General features: G+C 44.4%; 1 protein-coding gene across 2 annotated transcripts; it reads left to right on the top strand.

The window, feature by feature from the left end:
• The first annotated feature begins 12281 nt into the window (after positions 1–12281).
• On the top strand, positions 12282–21580 carry TRIM52 (tripartite motif containing 52). Of its 2 annotated transcripts, none has more exons than XM_080803493.1 (2): positions 12282–14628; positions 19312–21580. In XM_080803493.1, exons 1-2 carry the CDS (start codon positions 13837–13839, stop codon positions 19591–19593), a joined length of 1074 nt encoding a protein of 357 aa, XP_080659619.1. In that variant the 5' UTR covers positions 12282–13836; the 3' UTR covers positions 19594–21580. The 2 variants fall into 2 exon arrangements, with proteins under 2 accessions (XP_080659619.1, XP_080659620.1); XM_080803494.1 differs by lacking the exon at positions 19312–21580 and adding an exon at positions 17778–19121.
• The last annotated feature ends 840 nt before the right edge of the window (positions 21581–22420 follow it).

Raw genomic sequence — 22420 nt, 5'->3', positions numbered from 1 at the left:
GAGAGAGAGAGAATGAGCAGGAGGGCCAGAGGGAGAAAGTATTCAAAGCAGGACACACTGAGCATGGAGCCCAACACAGGGCTTGATCCCACGACCCCAAGATCACAACCTCTGCCAACCAAGAGTCAGAACTGTGCCACCCAGGTATCCCTAAATACAAGGCTTCCTTACAAGCCATCTCCAATGGAGCCTCAATCCCCCCAAGTGGCTCCACTGCTCCAATCCTAGAATGCCATGCCTGTGCTCCCCATAGCCTCCAGGAGCTCTCTGAGACATGCTCAAGCCACCTCCTGGAAGCCCTCCTACCCACCCCTGCTTTGAGGTTCCAGGATGCCCACAACACATGTCTCTGGGCTATCCCCAGGGCATGTCCAGGCAGTCAGGGTCTGGCTGGCAACAGAGCCCAGCAGGAAGGCCCAGGCCCTAACTGGTTTTTTGTTTTTGTTTTTTTCCCCCCTCCTCTAACTTCCTGAAGAAGCTCACAGACCAATGGACACAGGAGAGGACTGAAGACACAGGCTGTTTCATTGGTGTCTTCTTAGCCTCGTCCCTATACCGCTGCCACATAACTGAATAGTAAGTTCCAATATGGAGTCACACAGCAGCACCTCAAGGCAAGCAGCAGGAGAGAAGGGAGTCAGCCTGCCAGCTCCCCATGTCAAGGGGCTGACCCTCAGCCCAGGCTTCTCCAGGCCTGCTTGCTGGCTGTGCTGATGGAACCACCTGCTAGAGCAAGTCCAGGACGGGGAGAGACACAGAGAGCCAAAGCATTGCAGTGGGGATGGAGAGAAGCTGCGCCTGAGTTAAGGAAATGGAGGGCTGTACGGTAATCCACTTCCCACTCAGGGCACCAACTCAGAGGGAAGGCAGGGTAGGTCTTTCGAACCACCTCCTTCCAGGCATTTGCCTGGGAAGTAACACAGCAGCCAGTGGGAGGGAGCTGGGGCGTGCCTGGGAAGGTTGGGAGGGAGAAGAACCCTGCCAGGTCCAGGGTGGGTCTTTCATCCAGGTTAGGCCCTTGCCTGACTAGAATCCGATGGGGCTGGCTGGCGGGAGGGGCCGGTCCTTCTCAGGAGCTCTCTAGTGGATTCTGAAGCACACAGCCCCCCTGCTCTTCTCTGCCTGAGCACCAGGGGAGAAGACGCAGGGGAACTGTCGCGGGTCCCCTGCCCTGCATCCAGCCTGTCCCCACCAGGAGATGAGGGGCCCGGCACTCATCACCTTCAGTTCTAAAGGCTAGCTGGGCAAAGGGAAGTAGAAGTCCCCTTGGGAGAAATGAGCTTGGGGACAGGCTGAGCTTAAGCTCTCCCCTAAAATCTCTGATGATGAGAACATGCTGTTTTTGAAATCCCTAAATTCATGTGCTGCCTTGAGGACTGGTACCTCATGCCAGCTGGCCTGGCCTACTCTGGGGAGATGCCCAGCAAGGAGAGGCCTTGGGTAGCCCTCCAGGGGCCTGGTTACAGCCTCTCAATCAGCCTCAGTGTCCTGCTCTGGTCCAGCCCAGCCCAACCCACCCCCGTGAAATGACCAAAGTACAGGGGACTCTTAATCTCAAGGTTTAAAGAATAGTTAAGTAAGATATACCAAAAAGTAAAGACATGTATCCCTCTGGCTCAGCAATTGCACTCCGAAGTCTTATGCCCAGGAAAAGAAAATGCATACTTTCGTTCACCCAGTGATGGACAGATTCATTAATAGACCCACACTGGAAACAACCCAAATGCCCATCAAGAGAAGAGATAAACAAATCTGCCCTACTCACACACTGGAATGTTTATACCAAACGAATGAAGAATTTGTTACTATAAACAATGGCGTGGATGAATCTCCTGGACGTTGAGTAAAATGAAAGAAGCCGAGCATAAAAGCTCACGCCATATTGTTCCTTTTCTGTGACGTTCACAAAAAGACAAAACTAATCCATGGCTAACGGAGTGAGGACAGTGCTTGCCTGCGCGGAAGTGGATCTGCGGTTTCTGGGGGTGCCCCATTTCTTGTCCTGGGTGTACAATTTTAAATGTCTTTTGGAGCTATGCCTTTATGGTTTGTGCATTTCTGTATGGTCGTCACATTTCAAGTGGAGCCGAGGGAGAACCACCAGCATTTCTGGAGTCGATAACGGTGAAACCACCCACAAACGCACACCCAGTCTCGAGGCAGACCCGCTGGCTACATTCGCCCTGTCCGGGGAGGACTTCTGGAATCTGGCTCTGGAGTGCTAGGAATAGGGCAAGGGCCTGACTCTTGAACCCAGAGGGGAGACACACGCCAGAATTCCGACCTCAAAAGGCTCTCTGGAGGTCCCCTCTTCCATGCATCCTAGCCCGGGCAGCAGCTTTCTCTCCAAAGTATTATACAGTAAATATTTTAGATTTTTCTGGCCACATACAGTCTCCAACCACATACATAGGCTTATTTTTTATTTATTTATTTACATTCATAGATTGATTGACTGACTGATTCTGGTTTAATACATGCATACAACTCCTTTAACATTTAAGATTGGGACTCACAAAAAAGAAACCGGGGGCCAGTTTGTCAAGCCCCGTGCAACCCGGCCAAAGCCCGAGCCCCTCTGGAGCGCCTCCCACAGATGGTCCCCGGGGTGTGTGCGAGGGGGACTCGCCTCCTCACCGAGAACTGGAGCGGAGATACCGGCGACCGGGAGGAGAGAGGCAAGATGGCGGCGAAGTAGCGACCCTCGCGGCCGCCGCGGGACGCCGAGCTGAGCTGGAGCTCTCCCGGCCGTCCGGGACACCCCCGAAGTCAGCGTGAGATGTAGGGATACGCGTCTGGATCTCTACACGCAGGAGAAACCACGCGGGTGCGGGAGGAGGGGCGGTGTCACGGGTCTGCGGGCAGAGTCTGAAGGTAAGTCGACGCGGGGGAGCCGCGGTGAGCGCGCCCCGAGAAAGGGAGGTGGAAGATTCCGGGGCGCGGAAGCGTCCTGCGGGGACGGCGCAAAAGCTCCCAGCACCGTAGCCCCGGGAAGCACTGCAGGGCCGGGGTCCCACCGGGGTCCGGGAGCTGCGGCGGAGAGGGAGCGCGGGCGCGCGCAGACCCGGGGCCCCTGCCCCTTCTCAGGCGCGTGGGCAGAGACAGAGCTGGGACCCCTGGGCCGACCTCGGTGGAGGTCGCCGGGGGCGCGCGCGCGGGGAGGCGGCGGTGTTCAGCGGCGCCTGCGGAAACGGAGACTGTGTTCTGGAGGGTTCAGAGAGGAGCGGACTGTGGTCTCTTCGCTCTGGGACAGAGGTTTGGGGGCGGCTATGTTTGCTTGGCCGCTGGGGAGAGGCGGGAAGACGCCCTGAGAGCCGCGGGAGAACAAAAGCGCCAAAACTCCAAACGCGGGTTTCGAAGGAGTCCATCCCCCCACCTCAGCAGGGAGGCCTGAGCAGCGGCGAGGCAGGCCCCTGCCCCCGAAGACCGGCTGGAAGAACAAGGGGCAACCCTAGGGTCCCCATAAAACTGTAACACCCCCACACCGGGGGGAAATAGTGTATTGAATTCCAGGAGTTGCCTCACGGCTTGTGTCTTTTTCAAATACAGTTCTCTTTTTATTCTTTCTCTTATGCTTCTTCTGTGTGTGGTTTTTTTTTAACCTTTTTCTCATTTCAACTAGATGTTCAATATATCAACTTATATTTCATAAAGCTTTTTAACTTGTACTTTTGCACACCTTTTTTTTTTTTTTTTTTTACAAATATATGCTTTAGTGTAGTCCTTCTTTACCCATTCAATATTACCTTTGCATATACACCAGTTTTACTTTCCCTGTATTTCTGGGAAGTAGTATCCTCTAACAAACACAATAAAATAACCCCAGGAAGAACCGAAACACCCTACACTTTGCCCACACTGAGAGATTATAGCCCCCTTCCCCTCACCCCCCCTTTTTTTTTATTTTAAATTTTTAAAAATTTTTTTAAAACTTTTTATTATGTTTCAGGGCGCCTGGGTGGCTCAGTGGGTTAAGCCTCTGCCTTCGGCTCCGGTCGTGATCTCAGGGTCCTGGGATCGAGTCCCCCATCGGGCTCTCTGCTTGGTGGGGAGCCTGCTTCCTCCTCTCTCTCTGCCTGCTTCTCTGCCTACTTGTGATCTCTCTCTGTCAAATAAATAAATAAAATCTTTAAAAAAAAAAACAAAAAACTTTTTATTATGTTAGTCACCATACAGGACATCGTTAGTTTTTGCTGTAGTCTTTCATGATTTGTTTGTGTATAACACCCAGTGCTCCTTGTAATCTGTGCCCTCCTTAATACCCATCACTGGGCTTTCCCATCCCCTCACCCACCTCCCCTCTAAAACCCTCAGTTTGTCTCTCGGAGTCCAAAGTTTCTCATGGTTCATCTACCCTTCTGATTCTCCCCCTTCATTTTTCCCTTCCTTCTCCTAATGCCCTCCATGCTGTTACTTATATTCCAAAAATAAGTGAAATACATGATAGTTGATTTTCTGTGCTTCACTGACTTCACTTAGCATAATTGCCTCCGGTTCCATCCATGTCAATGCAGAAGTTGGGTATTCATCCTTTATGATGGCTGAGTAATACTCCATGGTATATATGGACCACATCTTCTTTATTCATTCGTCTGTTGAAGGGCCTCTCAGCTCCTTCCACAGTTTGCCTGTTGTGGACATTGCTGCTATGAACATTGGGGTGCATATGGCCCTTTTCACTATATCTGTATCTTTGGGGTAAATACCCAGTAGTGCAACTGCTAGGTCATAGGGTAGCTCTATTTTTAATTTCTTAAGGAATCTCCACACTGTTTTCCAAAGTGGCTGCACCAGCTTGCATTCCCACCAACAGTGTAAGAGTGTTCCCCTTTCTCCACATCCTCTGCAACACTTGTGTCTTGCCTTGTCAATATTTGCCATTCTAATTGGTCTAAGGTGGTATCTCAGTGTGGTTTTGATTTTAATTTCCCTGATGACTAATGATGTAGATCATTTTTTCGTGTCTGCTAGCCATTTGTACGTCTTCTTTGGAGAAGTGTCTGTTCATGTCTTCTGCCCTATTTTTGACTTGATTATTTTTTGGGTGTTGAGTTTGAGAAGTTCTTTTTAGATCTTGAATATCAGCCCTTTATCTGTAGTGTCATTTGCAAATATCTTCTCTCATTCCATGGGTTGCCTCTTTGTTTTGTTGACCATTTCCTTTGCTGTGCAGAAGATTTTTATCTTGATGAAGTCCCAAAAGTTCATTTTCACTTTTGTTTCCCTTCCCTTTGGAGACTGGTCTTGAAAGAAGTTGCTGTGGCCCATGTTACTGCCTATGTTCTCCTCTAGGACTTTGGTGGATTCCTGTCCTATACTATCACACTGAGGTCTTTTATCCATTTTGAGTTTATCTTTGTGTATGGTCTAAGCAAACGGTCGAGTTTCATTCTTCTGTATATAACTGTCCAATTTTCCCAGTGCTATTTATTGAAGAGACTGTCTTTTTTCCATTGGATATTTTTTTCCTGCTTTGTCAAAGATTATTTGACCATAGAGTTGAGGGTCCATATGTGGGCTTTCAGTTCTGTTCCATTGATTTGTGTGTCTGTTTTTGTGCCGATACCATGGTGTCTTGGTGATCACAGCTTTGTAATGTAGCTTGAAGTCAGGCAACATGATGCCCCCAGGTTTGTTTTTCATTTCCAACATTTCCTTTGGCAATTCAGGGTCTTTCCTGTTTCCATACAAATTTTAGGATTCTTTGTTCCAGCACTTTGAAAAATGCCCATGGAATTTGGATTGGGATGGCATGAAACTATAGACTGCTCTGGGCAGTACTGACATTTTAACAATGTTTATTTTTCTGATCCATGAGCATGGAATGTTTTTCCATCTTTTTGGGTCTTAAATTTCTTTCATAAGTGTTCTGTAGTTTCTAGAATATAGATCCTTCACCTGTTGTGTGGGTTTATTCCGAGATATCGTCTGGTTTTGGTGCTATTGTAAATGGAATTGATTCCCTAATTGCTCTTTCTACAGTTACATTGTTAGTGTATAGGAAAGCAACTGATTTCTGTGCATTGATTTTGTATCCTGCCACATTACTGAATTGTTGTATGAGTTCCAGTAGTTTGGAGGTGGAGTCTTTTGGGTTTTCCACATAAAGCATCATGTCATCTGCAAAGATAGTGAGTTTGACTTCTTCTTTGCCAATTTGAATACCTTTTGTTTCTTTTTGTTGTCTGATGTTGCTAGGACTTCTATACTACATTGACCAATAATGGCGAGAGTGGGCATCCTTGACATGTTCCTGATCTTAAGGAAATGCTCTCAACTTTTCCCCATTGAGGATGACATTCATTGTGGGCTTTTCATAGATGGTTTTTATGAAATTGAGGACTGTTCCCTCTATCCCTATATTCTGAAGAGTTTTAATCAGGAAAGGATGCTGTATTTTGTTGAATGCTTTTTCTGCATCAATTGAGAGGACCATGTGGTTCTTCTCTCCCCTCTTTTAATGTGTTCTATCACACTGATTGAATTGAGAATGTTGAACCACCCTTGTATCCAAGGGTAAAATCCCATCTGGTCGTGATGAAAATCCTTTTAATGTCCTGTTGGATCCTATTAACTAGGATCTTGTTGAAAATTTTGGAATCCATATTCATCAGGGATATTGGTTTGAAATTCTTTTTGATGGGGTCTTTGCCTGGTTTGGGGATCTGGGTAATGCTGGCCTCAGAATGAGTCTGGAAGTTTTCCTTCTGTTTCTGTTTTTTTAAAAACATCTTCAGGAGTATAGGTATTATTTCTTCTTTGAATGTTTGGTAGAATTCCCCAGGAATCCATCAGGTCCTGGACTCTTGTTTTTTGGGAGGTTTTGATTGACTGCTTTAATTTTGTTACTGGTTATTGGTCTATTTAGGTTGACAGTTTCTTCCTGTTTCAGTCTTGGTAGTTTATAAGTTTCTAGGAAGGCATCCATTTCTTTCAGGTTGCTTAATTTATTGGCATATAGTTGTTTGGTAATAATTTCTGATAATTGTGTTTATTTTCTTGGTGTTAGTAATGATCTCTCCACTTTTATTCATAATTTTATTAATTTGGGTCCTTTCTCTTTTCTTTTGGATAAGTCTGGCGAGTGGTTTATTAATCTTTTCTTTCAAAGAACCAGCTTCTATTTTCATTGATCTGCTCTACTGTATCTCTGGTTTCTAACTCATTGATCTCTGCTCTGATTTTAATTATTTCTCTTCTTGTACATGGCTTAGGCTTCATTCGTTGGGTTTTTTTTTTTTCCCCAGTTCTTTAAGGTGTGAAGTTAGTTAGTGAATTCGTGATTTTTCTATTTTTTTGACTGAGGCTTGGATGGCTGTGTATTTCCCCCTTAGGACTGCCTTTGCAGTATCCCATAGGTTTTGGACCAGTGTGTTTTCATTCTCACTGGTTTCCATGAACTGTTTGAGTTCTCCCTTTACCACCTGCTTTTTATTTTTTATTTTTTTCAGTGGCAGCTTCTGACACTACAGATTTTCCTCAGATTCATCTTGCCTGAGTCGTAGTTGATATTTTGGACTCTCTGCATTCCCTCAACCATCCCTCAAGAGAATGACTAGGAGGAGGAACTCCCAACAAAGGAAAGAACCAGAGGCAATGGCCTCTGCCACAGACTTAATAAATACGGATCTAAGAAAGATGTCAGAAAAAGACTTCAGAAGACTTCAGAAGTCAGAAGTAACATTTATAAAGTCACTATTTAGTCTTGAGAAAACTGTTAGCCACGGTTTAGAATCTATAATGGCAGAATGTAGAGCTCTTGTTGCTGACATTAAAAATGCTATGAAGGAGATGCCATCTCAACTGGATGCTCTGAATGCCAGGGTAAATAAGAAAGAAGAACGAATTACTGATCTAGAAGATAGCTGTTAGAAAGGAAGGAAGTCAAGAATGATAGAGATAAACAACTACAAGCTCATGAGATCAGAAGTAGAGAGACCAGTGACACCATGAAACATTTCAAAGTCAGAATTACTGGGATCCCTGAAGGGGTGGAGAGAGAGAGAGAGGACGAGGATGTATACTTGAGCAAACCATAGCTGAAAACTTACCTAATCTGGGGAAGAAAAGAAGGATCCGTGTCCAAGAGGCAGAGAGGACCCCTCCCATGATCCATAAAAATAGACCAACGCCCCGCTATATAATAGTAAAACTTGCTAATCTTAGAGCCAAGGCAGCTAGGGGGAAGAGATATCTTACCTATGGAGGGAGGAACATAAGAGTAACATTAGACCTGTCCACAGAGACCTGGCAAGACATAATCAGGGTACTAAATGAGATGTACATGCAACCAAGAATACTTCATCAAGCAAGGCTGTCATTCAGAACAGATGGAAAGACAAAGAGCTTCCAGGACAGGCAGAAAGTGAAAGGATATGTGACCACCAAGGCAGCCGGTGCGGGGGTGTGTTCTATAAAAGAAAAAAGACCCCAGGAGTAATATAGACCAGAAAGTAACAGAGATAACCTACAGAAACAGGGACTTCAGCGCCATATGATGGTACTAAATTCATATCTCTCAATGGTTACTCTCAACATAAACAGCCTGAAAAATGAAATGGCACAGGGTTTCAGATTGGATAAAAAGATGGGACTCATCCATATGCTGCCTACAAGAGACTCATTCTGAACCTAAAGACACCTCCAGATTGAAAGTAAGGGGATGGAGAACCATTTATCATGCAAATGGACCTCAAAAGAAAGCTGGGTAACAACTCTCATACAAGACAAATTGGATTTTTAAACCAAAGACTGTAGTAAGAGATGTAAAGGAACACTATTATCATACCTAAAGGGTCTATCCCACAGAAAAATCCAACAGTTGTAAGTATCTCTGCCCCCAAGATGAGAGCAGCCAACTGTTAACCAAAGTAAAAGAACCATATCGATTATAATACATTAATAGTAGGAGACCTCTCAGCAATGAACAGGTCATCTAAGCAGGAGATTAACAAAGAAACAAGAGCTTTGAATGGCACAGTGGACTAGATGGACTTTGTAGATACATACAGAACATTCCACCTTAAAATAACATAATACTCATTCTTGAATGCACATGGAACTTTCTCCAGAATAGATAACATACTGGTCACAAATCAGGTGTCAACCAACACCAAAAGATTGAGATTATTCCCTGCATGTTACCAGACCACAGTGCCTTGAAACTGGAACTCAATCACAAGAAAAAATTTGGAAGGAATTGAAACATGTGGAAGTTAAAGAACATCCTACTAAAGAATGACTGGGTCAACCAGGAAATTAAGGAAGAACTTAAACAAGTCATGGAAACTAATGAGAATGAAAGCACATCAGTCCAGAACCTATGGGATACTGCAGAGGCTATCCTTTCAACAATGTGGCAGGATACAAATCAAAACCACAATGAGATATCACCTTACACCAGTTAAAATGGCAAAAATTAACAAGATAGGAAACAAGTGTTGGCAAGGATGTGGAGGAAGGGGAGCCCTCTTACACTGTTGGTGGGAATGCAAACTGGTACAGCTACTCTGGAAAGCAGGATGGAGGTTCCTCAAGACATTAAAAAGAGAGCTACCTTATGACCCAGCAATTGCAGTACTAGGTATTTACCCCAAAGATACAGGTGTAGTGAGAAGAAGGGGCACATGCACTCCAGTGTTCATAGCAGCAATGTCCACAATAGCCAAACTGCTATGAGAGGCCCTTCAACAGATGAATGGATAAAAAAAAGATGTGATTCATGCATACAATGGAATATTACTCAGCCATCAGAAAGAATGAATACCTACCATTTAAATCAACATGGTTGGAACTGGAGGGGATTATACTATGTCAAATAAGTCAAGCAGAGAAACAATTATATGGTTTCACTCATATGTGGACTATAAGGAATAGTGCAAAGAACCATAGGAGAAGGGATGGAAAACTGAAGGGGGAGAAATTGGGGAGGGAGATGAACCATGAGAGACTATGAACTCTGGGAAACTGAAGGTTTCAGAGGGGAGGTGGGTGGGGGGATAAGGTCACCCGGTGACGGGCACTAAGGAGGGCACATTTTGTGATGAACACTGGGTGTTACACGCAACTGGTGAATCATTGGACACTACATCAGAAACTAATGTACTATACAGTGGCTAACTGAACATAATAAAAAAAAGTGAAAAAAAATTATCTGCCGCTGAACTCTTAAGTGGGCTTCTCCAGCCTAATAAAGCTGATGTGAGTGGCGCCTGGCTGACTTGGTGGGAAGAGCATGCAACTCTTGATCTTGGGGTTATGAATTCAAGCCCCACCTTGAGTGTAGAGATGCTTAAAAATAAAATCTTAGAAAACCAAAGAAGCTGATATGAGTTTGCATGGATACATTTTCTGAACGTCCTGTGAAAAATACACTGGCAGCTACCACCATTGCTAAGCTCCAGCCCCTGAGTACCCCCACTGCTGCCATTTTGCCAATGCCCTGAGAAAATGGCCTGATGCCGTGGGTGTGCCAGGTCACCTGCTCTGATAACCCACAGCTCCAGGTTGGGTTCAGGAGAGAGCAAGCAGTCCTCCTGCAGATAGAAGCATGCCTTGTTGCAGGGTTGCCAGGGTTGCAAAGGGGCTTAAAACCAAGCCTCACCTCTCTTCTGGTAAAGATCAGATAAGCTTTACAACAATCTGAGGGAATATGAAGGAAGCCCCTTCCCGCTGGCACTTGAACTTCAGGAAGGGTAATTTAGAGAAGATAAAAGAAATAGGTATTAAAGATTGGAGGGGGGACAGGTGATAACTGCATATACAATTTTTTTAAATTTTTTTGAATTAACATATAATGTATTATTAGCCCCAGGGGTACAGGTCTGTGAATCGTCAGGTTTACACTTCACAGCACTGACACACATACCTTCCCCAATGTCCATAACCCAACCACCCTCTCCCTACCCCCCTCCCCCGGTATTAAAGATTCTTATACACCTAGGTATACTTTAGAATGGGTATCTGCTATATGCCTTTTAAGTTTTACCAGTTCCTCCAAGATGCTCCCTCTAGCCTTCTCTCACCATCTTTTCCTTGTACATGTTACCCCTTGCTCTTTTCCTTCAGCCCTCCTTCCTGCCTGGGTTCAGTGCACCCCACCCCCCTCCAGGGCCGGCAAGACTTTGCTTTTGAGCAGCCCCCTCTTCCCTTGTTCTCCCCAGCTGCTTCTGCCATTCCATGTGTAAGGTAAAACCTGCATTCAGAGATGGGTAAGTATTCCAGCCCTGAAACAGAGTTCCAGTTCTTGTTGCTCAAGATTTTCCCTCATGGCTCCTCAGGCTCAGTCAAGACCTCTGCGAAGTCTCCCAGACTGCATACTGGGAATTTGTTAGTTTCATAACAAACACTCCCAATAGATGCCCCACTGTAGGCAGGTCAGGCCTAGGTTTCAACTCCCTCCCTCTCCAAACATACAGCTCTGAGAACCACTAAATGAGAGACGGTGGGCTACTTTTCACCACAGGGTTCCAATCTCTTGATCCTATTCAAAGAGGAAGAGGACAGGAGATGGGCTGAGTTTCTTCTATGGCTCATCTACTACAGGAATGGGGATACAAAGATAACACCAGGTCTAATTACAGATGTCAATAATAATTGGAATACCAACTTCACAACAACCCTAATGTGTGTGCTACTATCCTCTTTACTTTCCATATGGGGATATGGCAGCACAGTTGTTAAGAAAATAACCCAAGGTCACACAGAAAGTGACTGGTGGGGTGCTAACACAGCCTTGGACCAGCCTCGTGGAAGAATCCACATTGTGTCTGGACAGAGACCTGAAGGATAATTGGGGAGCTATATCTGGGGGGAGCAGTGAGACAAAAGCCTTCTAGGTGGGAGAATATGCCCAAAGACAGAGGCAACAGCCTGGGATGAGTGTGTCAGACTTCCATTTCAGGCAGATGGACTGAAATGTTAAGAAACTCCGTCCATCCAGCTGGAAGCCGATGGGGTCGGGTCTAGGTTGGCAGGAACAGAAACAGAGAAGGCTGCCTAGGTTTGAGGAGATAAAAATCAGCAGGACTTGATGGTTGCAGTTTATTGGGTTGGTTCATTATTTACCCAGCAGCTATGTAAGAAGTACTTGCTGTATGTTTGGCACGATGATAGAGGAGCTGCATGTACAATGTTAACAGCCCATTTACCATCCTTGCTCTCTAGAACCTTCTGTTCAAGTCTGGGCCCAGAGGGAGAGGAGGGATTCCAGGAGTGCAGGTGGTGTTCCTCAAATCAAACAGTGACGAATTAATGAGGGGTCCAATCATACCAGTGGATCTTGAACAGCATTTTACTTAAGCAAAATAGAACATATCACGGTGCATTGAGTGCCGTAAGGGAAAGGACAATTTCCAGAAATTCTGTTTCTGTTACACATGTGCAAGTCTGTATTGGATTAACGTGTGCAGTGCATTTCTTAGTGAGGGTCAAGTAAAAACAGAAAAAACAGACCTTGTGAAACCTTGGATTACAGATAACCGCACGCTTATACCTGAACTCCTTGAAGGGACTGATCATGCCCTGCTCACGTTTTTGTTCCTATAAAGTAGATGGTAAATGGATGGGTTATGCGTGTGTATGATGAACGGAATTAAAATGAATGGGCAGGGGCGCCTTGGTGGCTCAGTGGGTTAAGCCTCTTCTCAGGTCTTGATCTCAAGGTCCTGGGATCCAGCCCCACGTCGGGCTCTCTGCTCTGCAGGGAGCCTGCTTCCCCCTCTCCCTCTGCCTGCCTCTCTGCCTACTTGTGTTCTCTCTCTCTGTCTGTCAAATAAATAAATAGAATCTTTTTAAAAAATGAAATGAACTGAATGGGCAGCCGAGTGGATGGATGAACGGATTCACGCAAGCGTGGGTAGACAGGCGAATGGACAGTGAAGGGAAGCATTATCGATGAAGGCGAAAGCGTCTACAGAGTCAGTGCAGGGCATGCGGAGTCTGAGGTAACTGAGTGGTCATAGGGTAAAAGTCTCGGGAGAAAGCCGGCTAGGAGGCCGAGGCTCCTCAGGCAGCAGTAAAAGGGTTAACTAGTTTTGAGAAAAGGGAGGCACTCGAGCCCCCACACGAGTCCCCCTGACCTCACAGTAGGCCCCATCCCGCCGCGATTCCGCAGGCCACGCCCCCGGGCGCGACCTCGGAGAGGAGGGCGTTCTCACCACCACCAAGATCTCTGGCTAGAAGGGCCGGAAGTGCACGAGAGCGCGAGCTTGGCCGCCGCGCTCCCCCTCCTGCCGGTCGGTTCCTGGGTACTAGCTCGGCTGAGAGAACGCCGGGCCTTCTCTATCCTACTAATTGAAGCGGCGCTAACACGAATCGAGGGCTTAAATAGATTCTCTTCCCACCTCTGCCTATTCTCACCAGTCTTTTCTTCTTCGGGCCGGCTGCATGGCCGGCCGCACTCCCAGCTGTGGCGTCCCCTGCGGCATCATAGAGAATGTGGTCCTCCGTCGGCTCAGTCTACCCCTTCCCGAGTGGGGGTTAGAGCGCCTGCGTCATTCTCTGTTGCCTCGGGCTGGGTGAGGAGTGTAGACACCCGAGGAAGACGCCGCTGGGTCGGGCAAACTCGGAGGGAAGCGAGAAACGTGTCAGGATCTGGGTGTGCATTCTGAGCCTCAAAGGGAAGTGGAGGCTGCAGCCGGGACCGGAGGGCTTTCGTTCCTTGAGCTGGGAAAAGCCTGCGGGAGGGGAGCCAAACATCTTTTCGGGCCTGAGGAGGAAAAGCAGAGTTGAGAACAGCCTGGGGTCCCAAGCGTAGCTTGGGGGCAGGCCCGCAAGCTGTCCCCCAGCTCCTCAGCTCCGAGCCGAGACATCCACACCCACAGGCTGCACACTAAAATGGCTGGCTATGCCACTGCTCCTAACCCCGTGCAGACCCTTCAGGAGGAAGCGGTGTGCGCCATCTGCCTGGATTACTTCAAGGATCCTGTGTCCATAGGCTGCGGGCACAACTTCTGCCGAGGGTGTGTGACCCAGCTGTGGGGCAAGGATGATGAGGAGGACAGGGAAGTGGAGGTAGATGAATGGGAGGAGGACGAGGACGACGACGTGGAGGGGGCCATCGGTGGATGGGACACCTCCATTCGAGAGGTTTTGTACCAGGGCAATGCCGATGAGGTGTTCCAGGACCAAGATGATGATGAACTCTGGGTTGGTGACGGCGGCGTCAGGGACAACATGGACTATGTGTGGGACCAGGAGGAAGAGGAGGAGGAGGACCGGGACTATTACCTGGGAGGCTTGAGACATGACCTGAGAATTGACGTCTACCCAGAAGAGATACTGGAAGAATACGACGAGGACGACCAAGAGCTGTATCCTGACACCCACCTGCATCCTCCGACCCCTCCACGTCAATTCACCTGCCCCCAGTGCCGAAAGAGCTTTACCCGTCGCAACTTTCGTCCCAACCTGCAGCTAGCCAACATGGTCCAGATAATTCGCCAGATGTGCCCCACTCCTTATCGAGGAAGCTGGGAGAATGATCAGGGTATCTGCTCCAAACACCAGGAAGCCCTGAAGCTCTTCTGCGAGGTGGACAAAGAAGCCATCTGTGTGGTGTGCCGAGAATCCAGGAGCCACAAACAGCACAGCGTGGTGCCCTTGGAGGAGGTGGTGCAGGAGTATAAGGTGAGAGGCACAAGGAGGGAAAGGGGGTGAGGGCTTGAAGGGAGTGGAGAGAAAACAAGGGGAACTGGGAGATGGGTACTTGCTAGTTGAAACTCTTTTCTGTGAGAGATGAGGGCACAGTAGTGAAGATGGACATAGGTAGGCAAATTGGTTGAGGCTGATTGGCTTCCCCTGGGGAAGCTGAGTAAAGACACAACAGTCACCAGAAACATACTACTGTTAATTCCCTTTCAATCTCAGTATAGGTGACACATCCCTAGTTCTTGACTTGCCTCTGTTGAGTCTTGAGTCTGTACCTGACTCAGATTCCCGGACCCTTAACACATAGGAACAGAAAGCTTATAGATAATAGACATTTGGGACCTCAGAGCACAATGTCAAAACAGATGACTGGAGAAGAAACACACATACAGAAAAAACATAACTGGTATTGGTAGGCTGAAATGCCAGGTTTGAGTCCTGGTCTAATTAAGTGGAACTGGCCACACCCCTTCCCAAAGTCTGAGGTTGCTTCCTCATCCTCCTTAAGGATGGATGTAGGGAAACAATGGATATAGGAAAAACAATTTCCCTACAGAGGGAAGCAGAGGACATAAAAATGTTTTTACATCTTTTTAATGGGTCAGAAGAAGCTTCATGCCCTGATCACTCTCCTTTCCTGGTATTTTATCACAGTGAAAGGAGTGAGGGATTTAGGATCAGATGACCTGGCTCTGCCACTTACTGTCTAATCTTGGGCAGGTCTCTACCTCTTAGTTTATTTTTCCCTAGGCTTAAGATTAAGAGATCATGTATTGTGAAAGTATTTTATAAACCATAAAGCACTGAACAGATGTCTGCTTTTTTGGTTTTCCTCTAGCTTGTCTTCTTTTCTTTGGGTTCTGATTTGATTAATACATTGCTTTCCTGATCTGAGTATTACAGGGTTGTCTCAATGACAGCTGGAATATTGTCTTTCTTACCAAAAGCCTAGGTGAATGTGACTCGTAGCAGTACCAAGGAAGGAGAGGATGTCTCAGGCCCATAAAAATTTTGTCCTGGATATTAGCAGCTGCTCACATCTTGGTGTGCTTTATAGTTTATAAAATATCTCCTCATGTTCTCCTAGAGTAGGGGTTTTCAAAATATGGGGATTGACCAATTAGTGGGTCTTAAAATAAATGGGTCATGACCAGCATTACTTTAATATTAAACAGAAAATATCAGAGTGCATGGAACACACAAAGGAAAACACTGTCTTTTGAAACTTTTATATGTACACGTGTGTATACTTAGCCTGAGAGTAAAACGTATTGCTTACTCTGGATTGCAGTCAAAACATAAACAGAACACTGTCCTAAGACATCATATATTTGCTATTATCATTACCCTTTAACTTGCAGTTACTGGTAAATGGACACATAAGACACAAATCTTAACTACAAATCACTGCTAATTTCATCATACGAACTTGACTTTATGGACAAATCCTAGCACCATGCTTTCCCCAGGGTAACAGAAGTTGCCACCAGGAGAAACTATGGGTTTTAGCACACTGCCACTTATGTAAGGAGGTAACCTTTCAGTCCTCTGTTAGAATTCTCTGTAAGGATTCTGAAACCAAAATTTTAACTGAAAGCCAATTTAAACAGGAGAGATGGTCTTTTCAACCTGGGAAGCCAGAGAATACTCATTTGAAACTCGAGGAGTTAACTTATAAAGCATACCAGTAAATATAAACACCAAACCAAGTAAAACAAATTGGAGATAATCCCTTTCAAAATATAGTGTATTTAAAGGAAATTTAACTTTTATTTTCAAACACATACCAGAATTTAGGTAGGTGGTGTTCCCACACATAGAATTACACCGAAGAGGTAAAAATTTTTTATGTATGTATAAACTTTTAGTAATTGATGATATTGTTTTGTTACTGCCTTTCATTGGTCAACATATACATTACAGGAGCATAACTTAGAATTTTACCGAATAAACTCTCATAATAATAGTTAACATAATAAACTATTTTTGTATATGGTTTATTTAATATTATGCATTACCCTTCACACAGTTCTGGTTAGTGTATTCTTGACAGCTACCAATTTAACACATTTTTTATCTACTTTGGAGGTAAGCAAGCTTTTTAGTTTTAGGAACTGAGTAGGGTGTTGTCACGCATAGACTCAAGGACTAGTCAGTGATTTTTAGGAATATGAGAGAAAGGCATTCTCTCCCTCCACAAATTTTATTAGCACTGCAGATATGGGGAGAGTTATAGTTTATAAAATTGTATAGTTTATAAAATTAGTGTTGTAATGTTAAAAAGAGAAAATATTTCTTAAGAAATAAAGAACTCCTTGGCTGGTGGGAGTACAAAGACAGAACAAGAAGCGTTCAGAGTAAGGCCTAATTAATGAAGTTGGACAGACTGGGTAGCTACATATGTTCACTGCGGGTATGGTGCTATTTATACTGCTATTTTTATAACATATCCAAGACAGTTATATGGTTTTGAGGTCAATGTTCTTTTAAAGTTTAATTTTGTATAGAAAGAGGCTTTTTAGCTCTGAAAGCTTACTTATTTACATCTTCCATTTTGTCCATCCCATGAGTTAGAGTTCATCTTGACTCTTCAAGCTAGAATCAGAGGATTCTGAAAGTAAGATCATTTAGATTTGACCAAGGGCACCATTAAATGGTGTCAGGTTTTAGGCGGCAGATGGGTGTATAAAAAGGAAATGAACAAAGATTTCACCTTTTGGGGTTCAGGCATAACTGGATGCCTATATTGCTCTGCCACCCAGCTGCTGCCAATAAAATCACTCATCGTTCTCCAAGAGGGACCAGATGCTTCCATCATCAGTACTCCTTTTTCTGTTCTCTCCTTTGAGGTAGCTAAAGATGGCAGCCAAAAATTTTTTTGAGGCTTTTATCAAGTATATATTCACATTATGATGCAGAAGATAGGGTCAACTTCTTCAGTTGAGTTACCTGAAAATGTTGGCCAGTGACACCATGCCAAACACTGTTAAATTTATGCTATAAAAACATTGGAGTATTCTGCAAAGCACAATTCTCTGCAGCTTTAAGATTGGACAGTATTGGAATATTAACAGCAATCTTCAAAGGCTATGAAAGCATAATATTAAACAGCCCTTTTAATTGCAAAGGAGAAAAAAATGGAGAAACTTGTGAAGCCTTGCATTCCAAGTGCTGCCGCAACTTTAAGAGGAAATTGAGGAATTCCAGACTTTCTTCATCTACTTCCTGCAGTCTTAACTCTGGATTGATGACTGAGTATATCAAACTTCAAGTTTTAAAAACTTCAGCTCATCCTTCTTTGCTTAGTTGAGAAGAATCTACTGATAAAAATGTGCTTTGCTTATATTTAAAATAGGCTTTAAAAACTGTGAGTGTGCTGGTTTCACAAGCCTAACACTTGACCACTAAAGACAGTATTTTTGAAGCTGTACAAAAGGAACTGAGTTGGAAGAAAATTTAATATTATAAGGGTATATATTACAGTAGTGTTTTAGATCTAGGTTTTTGGCAAAACTGAAGAAAACTGTGTTTAAGATGTACTATAGCAATCACCACCAAGCATCAATTTCCATCAGCTGGCCCATAATCTACTGGAAATCTTCACCTTGCTGTCAGTGTAACCTTTGTGAAAAACAGTAGATCTGATCCTAGTTTGCCTTGATTTTTGAAGATCTGTTGAGAATCCTGTTGAAGAGTATTTTCTGTTACATACTGAGGTTCCTTGGTTGTCAAAGAACTGTATTCAGCTGAATTTATGGACAGAATGATTTTGGAACACCAATGCAAAACAACACCTCTGATTTTGGAATACCACCTGAAGAGAATCTGTACTTTTAAAATTTCAAAAATTAAAACTTTCAGCAGAATTTAATGCACTGAAGCCTAAAATACACTGACTGTGAAATGTCAGAAGGCGAGCACCAACAATCCCTGCTTGTTTTGAAATAGTTGGAGCAAAACTTACCAAAACCCAGCTACACATAGCAAACTCGTACTAAAAATGTCTAATTTGCTTGGCCATTTAAAGGACTAGATTCATGTTATTTCAAGAAAAAAGCATGAAATGTCCAGAACTATTTTGGGTGATTGTTCTTGATGTTTTTCTTAAAACCTACCTGTGGTAACTTTTGGAAAGAATGTTTTCACTGATATTTGGTCCTCACTGACAGCACTTCAAGAGGAGTATGAGAACTCAAAGACTTGATTGTTTTGACTAGAAACTTCCAGATAAATACTCCAGAGAAACTGAGATGTAAAATGTCTAAACAGATTAAAAGAATTTATTCCATTTTCTCTTTACATCTTAAAAGCTTTCTGGGAGAGGGGGTATATCTAGCTCCGGAGAGAAAACAGTACCAGAGTATTGTTAAAGCAGCTTGTGTTTTGTTACATCTTCTACATCACCCAGGAAAGAAAAGTTAAGGCTTAACAGTGACATGGTTATCACATCATCTGAATAAATTTTGGCTTCCAAAATTACCGTTGCTTTGATTTTTAGTCACGATACTTAATAGTGAAATTTTAAATAACACTGAAGGAGGGGGAGTGTGAGATTTTTAGGTATATGAAAAGTAGAGCTATGGGTTACAGAAACGTTGAGAAAAACTGGTATATCCATATTCACAAGATACTCATCTGTTTATTGAATGTTTTCCCTACTAGGTTCAGCTGTTGACTGCTGTATCACAAGTCAGACTGTTTAAACTTGCTCCTCGCTACTCCTGTGGCTGTACCTGGGACCTCATCTTTATACAGACTTGCTACACATCTGAAATCCTCATCTCCAGTTGCACTATGACCTTAGCTCTTAGCCTTCTAGTGCAGTCAAACACACTCCAGTTATACCTGCCCTTCAGTTTTATGGAGACCACAGTTCCACTGACTCCTCATTTTTTTCCTTCCCAATTTAATAGACACTTGCCAGCCTTAATTATTACCCACTGAGTCTGGACCTCATGAATAGTCGTGACTTTAAGAACTGATCCACACTGTAGTCTAGACCAGTGTTTCTCAACTTCAGCACTATTGACATTTTGAGTAAGATAATTATTTTGGGGGGAGAGAGGCTGTCCTGTGCACTGCAGGATGCCTGGCAGCATCCCTGGACTCTACCCACCAGATGTAAGTAGCACCCCTCCACCAATTGTGAAAACCACAAATGTCTCCCAACATTTCCAAATGTCTTGTGGAGAGGAGAGAGAGAAGCAAATCATCCGTGGTTGAGAACTAATGGTCTCTACTCAGGGAAAGTGGTCAAATCACAGATGTGCCATTACCAGCTTTACTTATGCCCTATAGCCTGTGACTGACCTAGGTGTTTAAGTGTTCAGTGGAAGAATAGCTCCACCTAGCTAGAACATTATTAAACATAGTCTTAGCAGATTAACTAATATAACTCCTACTTCTAGCTCTTGGCAAGCAGATGGCAGAGTCAGCAAACCTTTTTTTAAACCAGAGCTGCCTCTGTCACTGCCATTTGGGAGAACAAGGGCTATGACAGATAAAGCAGTATATGAAATGAAGATCTAGAAATGATTAATAAGGCAATCACTTCAGCAAACATCAGTTTCAGCAGGGCCATAGGACAGATTGTTGGTTTGTTTTTTTTTTTTGCTTTTTTTTTTAAAGATTTTATTTATTTATTTGACAGAGATCACAAGTAGGCAGAGAGGCAAGTAGAGAAAGAGAGGGGGAAGCAGGCTCCCCACTGAGCAGAGAGCCCGATGTGGGGCTTGATCCCAGGACCCTGAGATCATGACCTGAGCAGAAGGCAGAGGCTTAACCCACTGAGCCACCCAGGCGCCCCATTTTTGCTCCGGTTTTTAAGTATTAGGCAGAACTTATAAAACCAGAACCTGTCTGCTCCTGTTGGTTGTGTATGGCCCTAGATTAATACAATATAACATCAGCTCCTAAAGCACTTCCTTAAAACCTAGTCTCTTCTGCCACTGGCCATCAACCTCTGGCCCCTATGCCATGCCTCCAGAAATCTTTACAGGGTAAATTCTATGCTATTCCCCACCCCCAATCCCTGACCCCCCAGCCCGGAAAATTATCCTGTAACAGTGAAGTTATTACAAATATTTATCAACTGATAAAAAAGGATAACAAAAAGGGGGACACAAGACCGCCTATTGTACCAGGTCTAAAAGGACTCTGCAACAGTGGAAGTGTTCTGAATCTGTGCTGTTTGACATAGTAGGTATCACTAGCTACCTTGAGCTTGAGCTCTTGAAATGTGTTTAGTCCAACTCAGGAATTGAATTTTTAATTCTATTTAATTTTAATTAATTTGAAATAGCCATACATGGCTAGCGGCTGTCAAATCACAATGAATTGTATAGTTCCACAGAAAGAAGGCAGGTTGAATTCTGATCCTTTCTAGGACTCTCAGGAGTAGAAGCAAGTCCAAAGGGATGATGAAAAAGAAGTGAAACAACTCTTTTCCCAATCAAGAGATGTAGGTTCAAAGGTATTTTGGGGCATGGAAAATATTTAAAAGAAGGCCTTCTTATATTTTCTAAAAATCTGACTAAAGCAGTCTTTTTTTTTTTTTTTTAAAGATTTTATTTAATCTCTGTCAAGATCTCTGACAGAGAGGGATCACAAGTAGGCAGAGAGACAGGGAGAGAGGAAGGGAGAAGCAGGCTCCCAGCTGAGCAGAGAGCTTGATGAGGGGCTCGATTCCAGGCCGGTGGGATCATGACCTGAGCCAAAAGCAGACACTTAACCCACTGAGCCACCCAGGTGCCCCTGACTAAAACAGTCCTGAACAGTTCCACTTGTGATTCATGTGGATCACATGTGAGAAATGTGATAGAGGAGAACTCTAATAGGAAGTAGGTAAAATACAAACTGCGTTACCCTCTTCCCAAAAAAAAGCCAGGACTGAGGCCTCAAAATAGGAGGAATATAAGAATAAATAAGGTTTAAAAAAAAAAAGAATAAGGTTTTATTTGGTGCCTGACTTTTTGACAATGGGATGTGGGGCAAAACCTAGCATTAAAGTAGGTAAGTGGTTCTTCCCTTTCTCCTCTCATACCCAGATCCTGACAGAGGGTGGTAAAGAGATCAAGGAGTCCTAGAAGGAAAACTAGTGTACTGGCAGTGATAATGAGAAAAAAAGGAAGTGAGAGGTTTTAGGAATAACAGGGCTGAAAAGGAGGAGACTGTGAGAGCTAAAAGTGGTGACAAATTTAACTTTTAATCATAGTCTTTGCCCACAAACCAGAGTCCATAGAGCAGTATGAGTACCCTGGGCAGGGGGAAATAGCTTATCTTGGCACATGAGAAGTTGAAGATGTGACAACAGACCAGCAAAGAAGGAAGGAAATGGCCCTCTAAGTTACTACTCTTCTCCCCACCTCTATCCCTCGAAAAGAAGGAGGAAAATGGCCTTAAGTAGATTTGAGTTAAAAACAGCCTTAAAAAAAACAGGGAGGGGCTTATTCTTATTCTTCCATAGCTTAGGCCTTCCTAATATTTCACCCCATCCTAAAGGACTCAGATGCAGAGTTCATCAGAGACTTGATTGACAATTCCACCTGGTACCAAAGCAGGGCTCCACAAAAATGAAAGACCAAGGCCACCTGCAAGAGGATCCCTGGAAGTCACACCCCCTTTTTGTCTGCCATTCCCTAAACACATAGATTTCTCTCTCTACCCCCACCAGCAAAGGATGGAATTTCTCAGCAAGCTCTGGCGCTTTTACCCAAGTATGAGCATGAAGGACTGTTTTCTCTTCAGCCCTTTTGTGGTAAGCTAGCCAGCC

The sequence above is a fragment of the Martes martes genome (assembly GCF_963455335.1).
Source record: "Martes martes genome assembly, chromosome: 5".
NCBI lineage: Eukaryota > Metazoa > Chordata > Mammalia > Carnivora > Mustelidae > Martes > Martes martes.
Note: the sequence above shows the minus strand (reverse complement) of the source record. Positions and strands in the feature narration are given on the sequence as shown.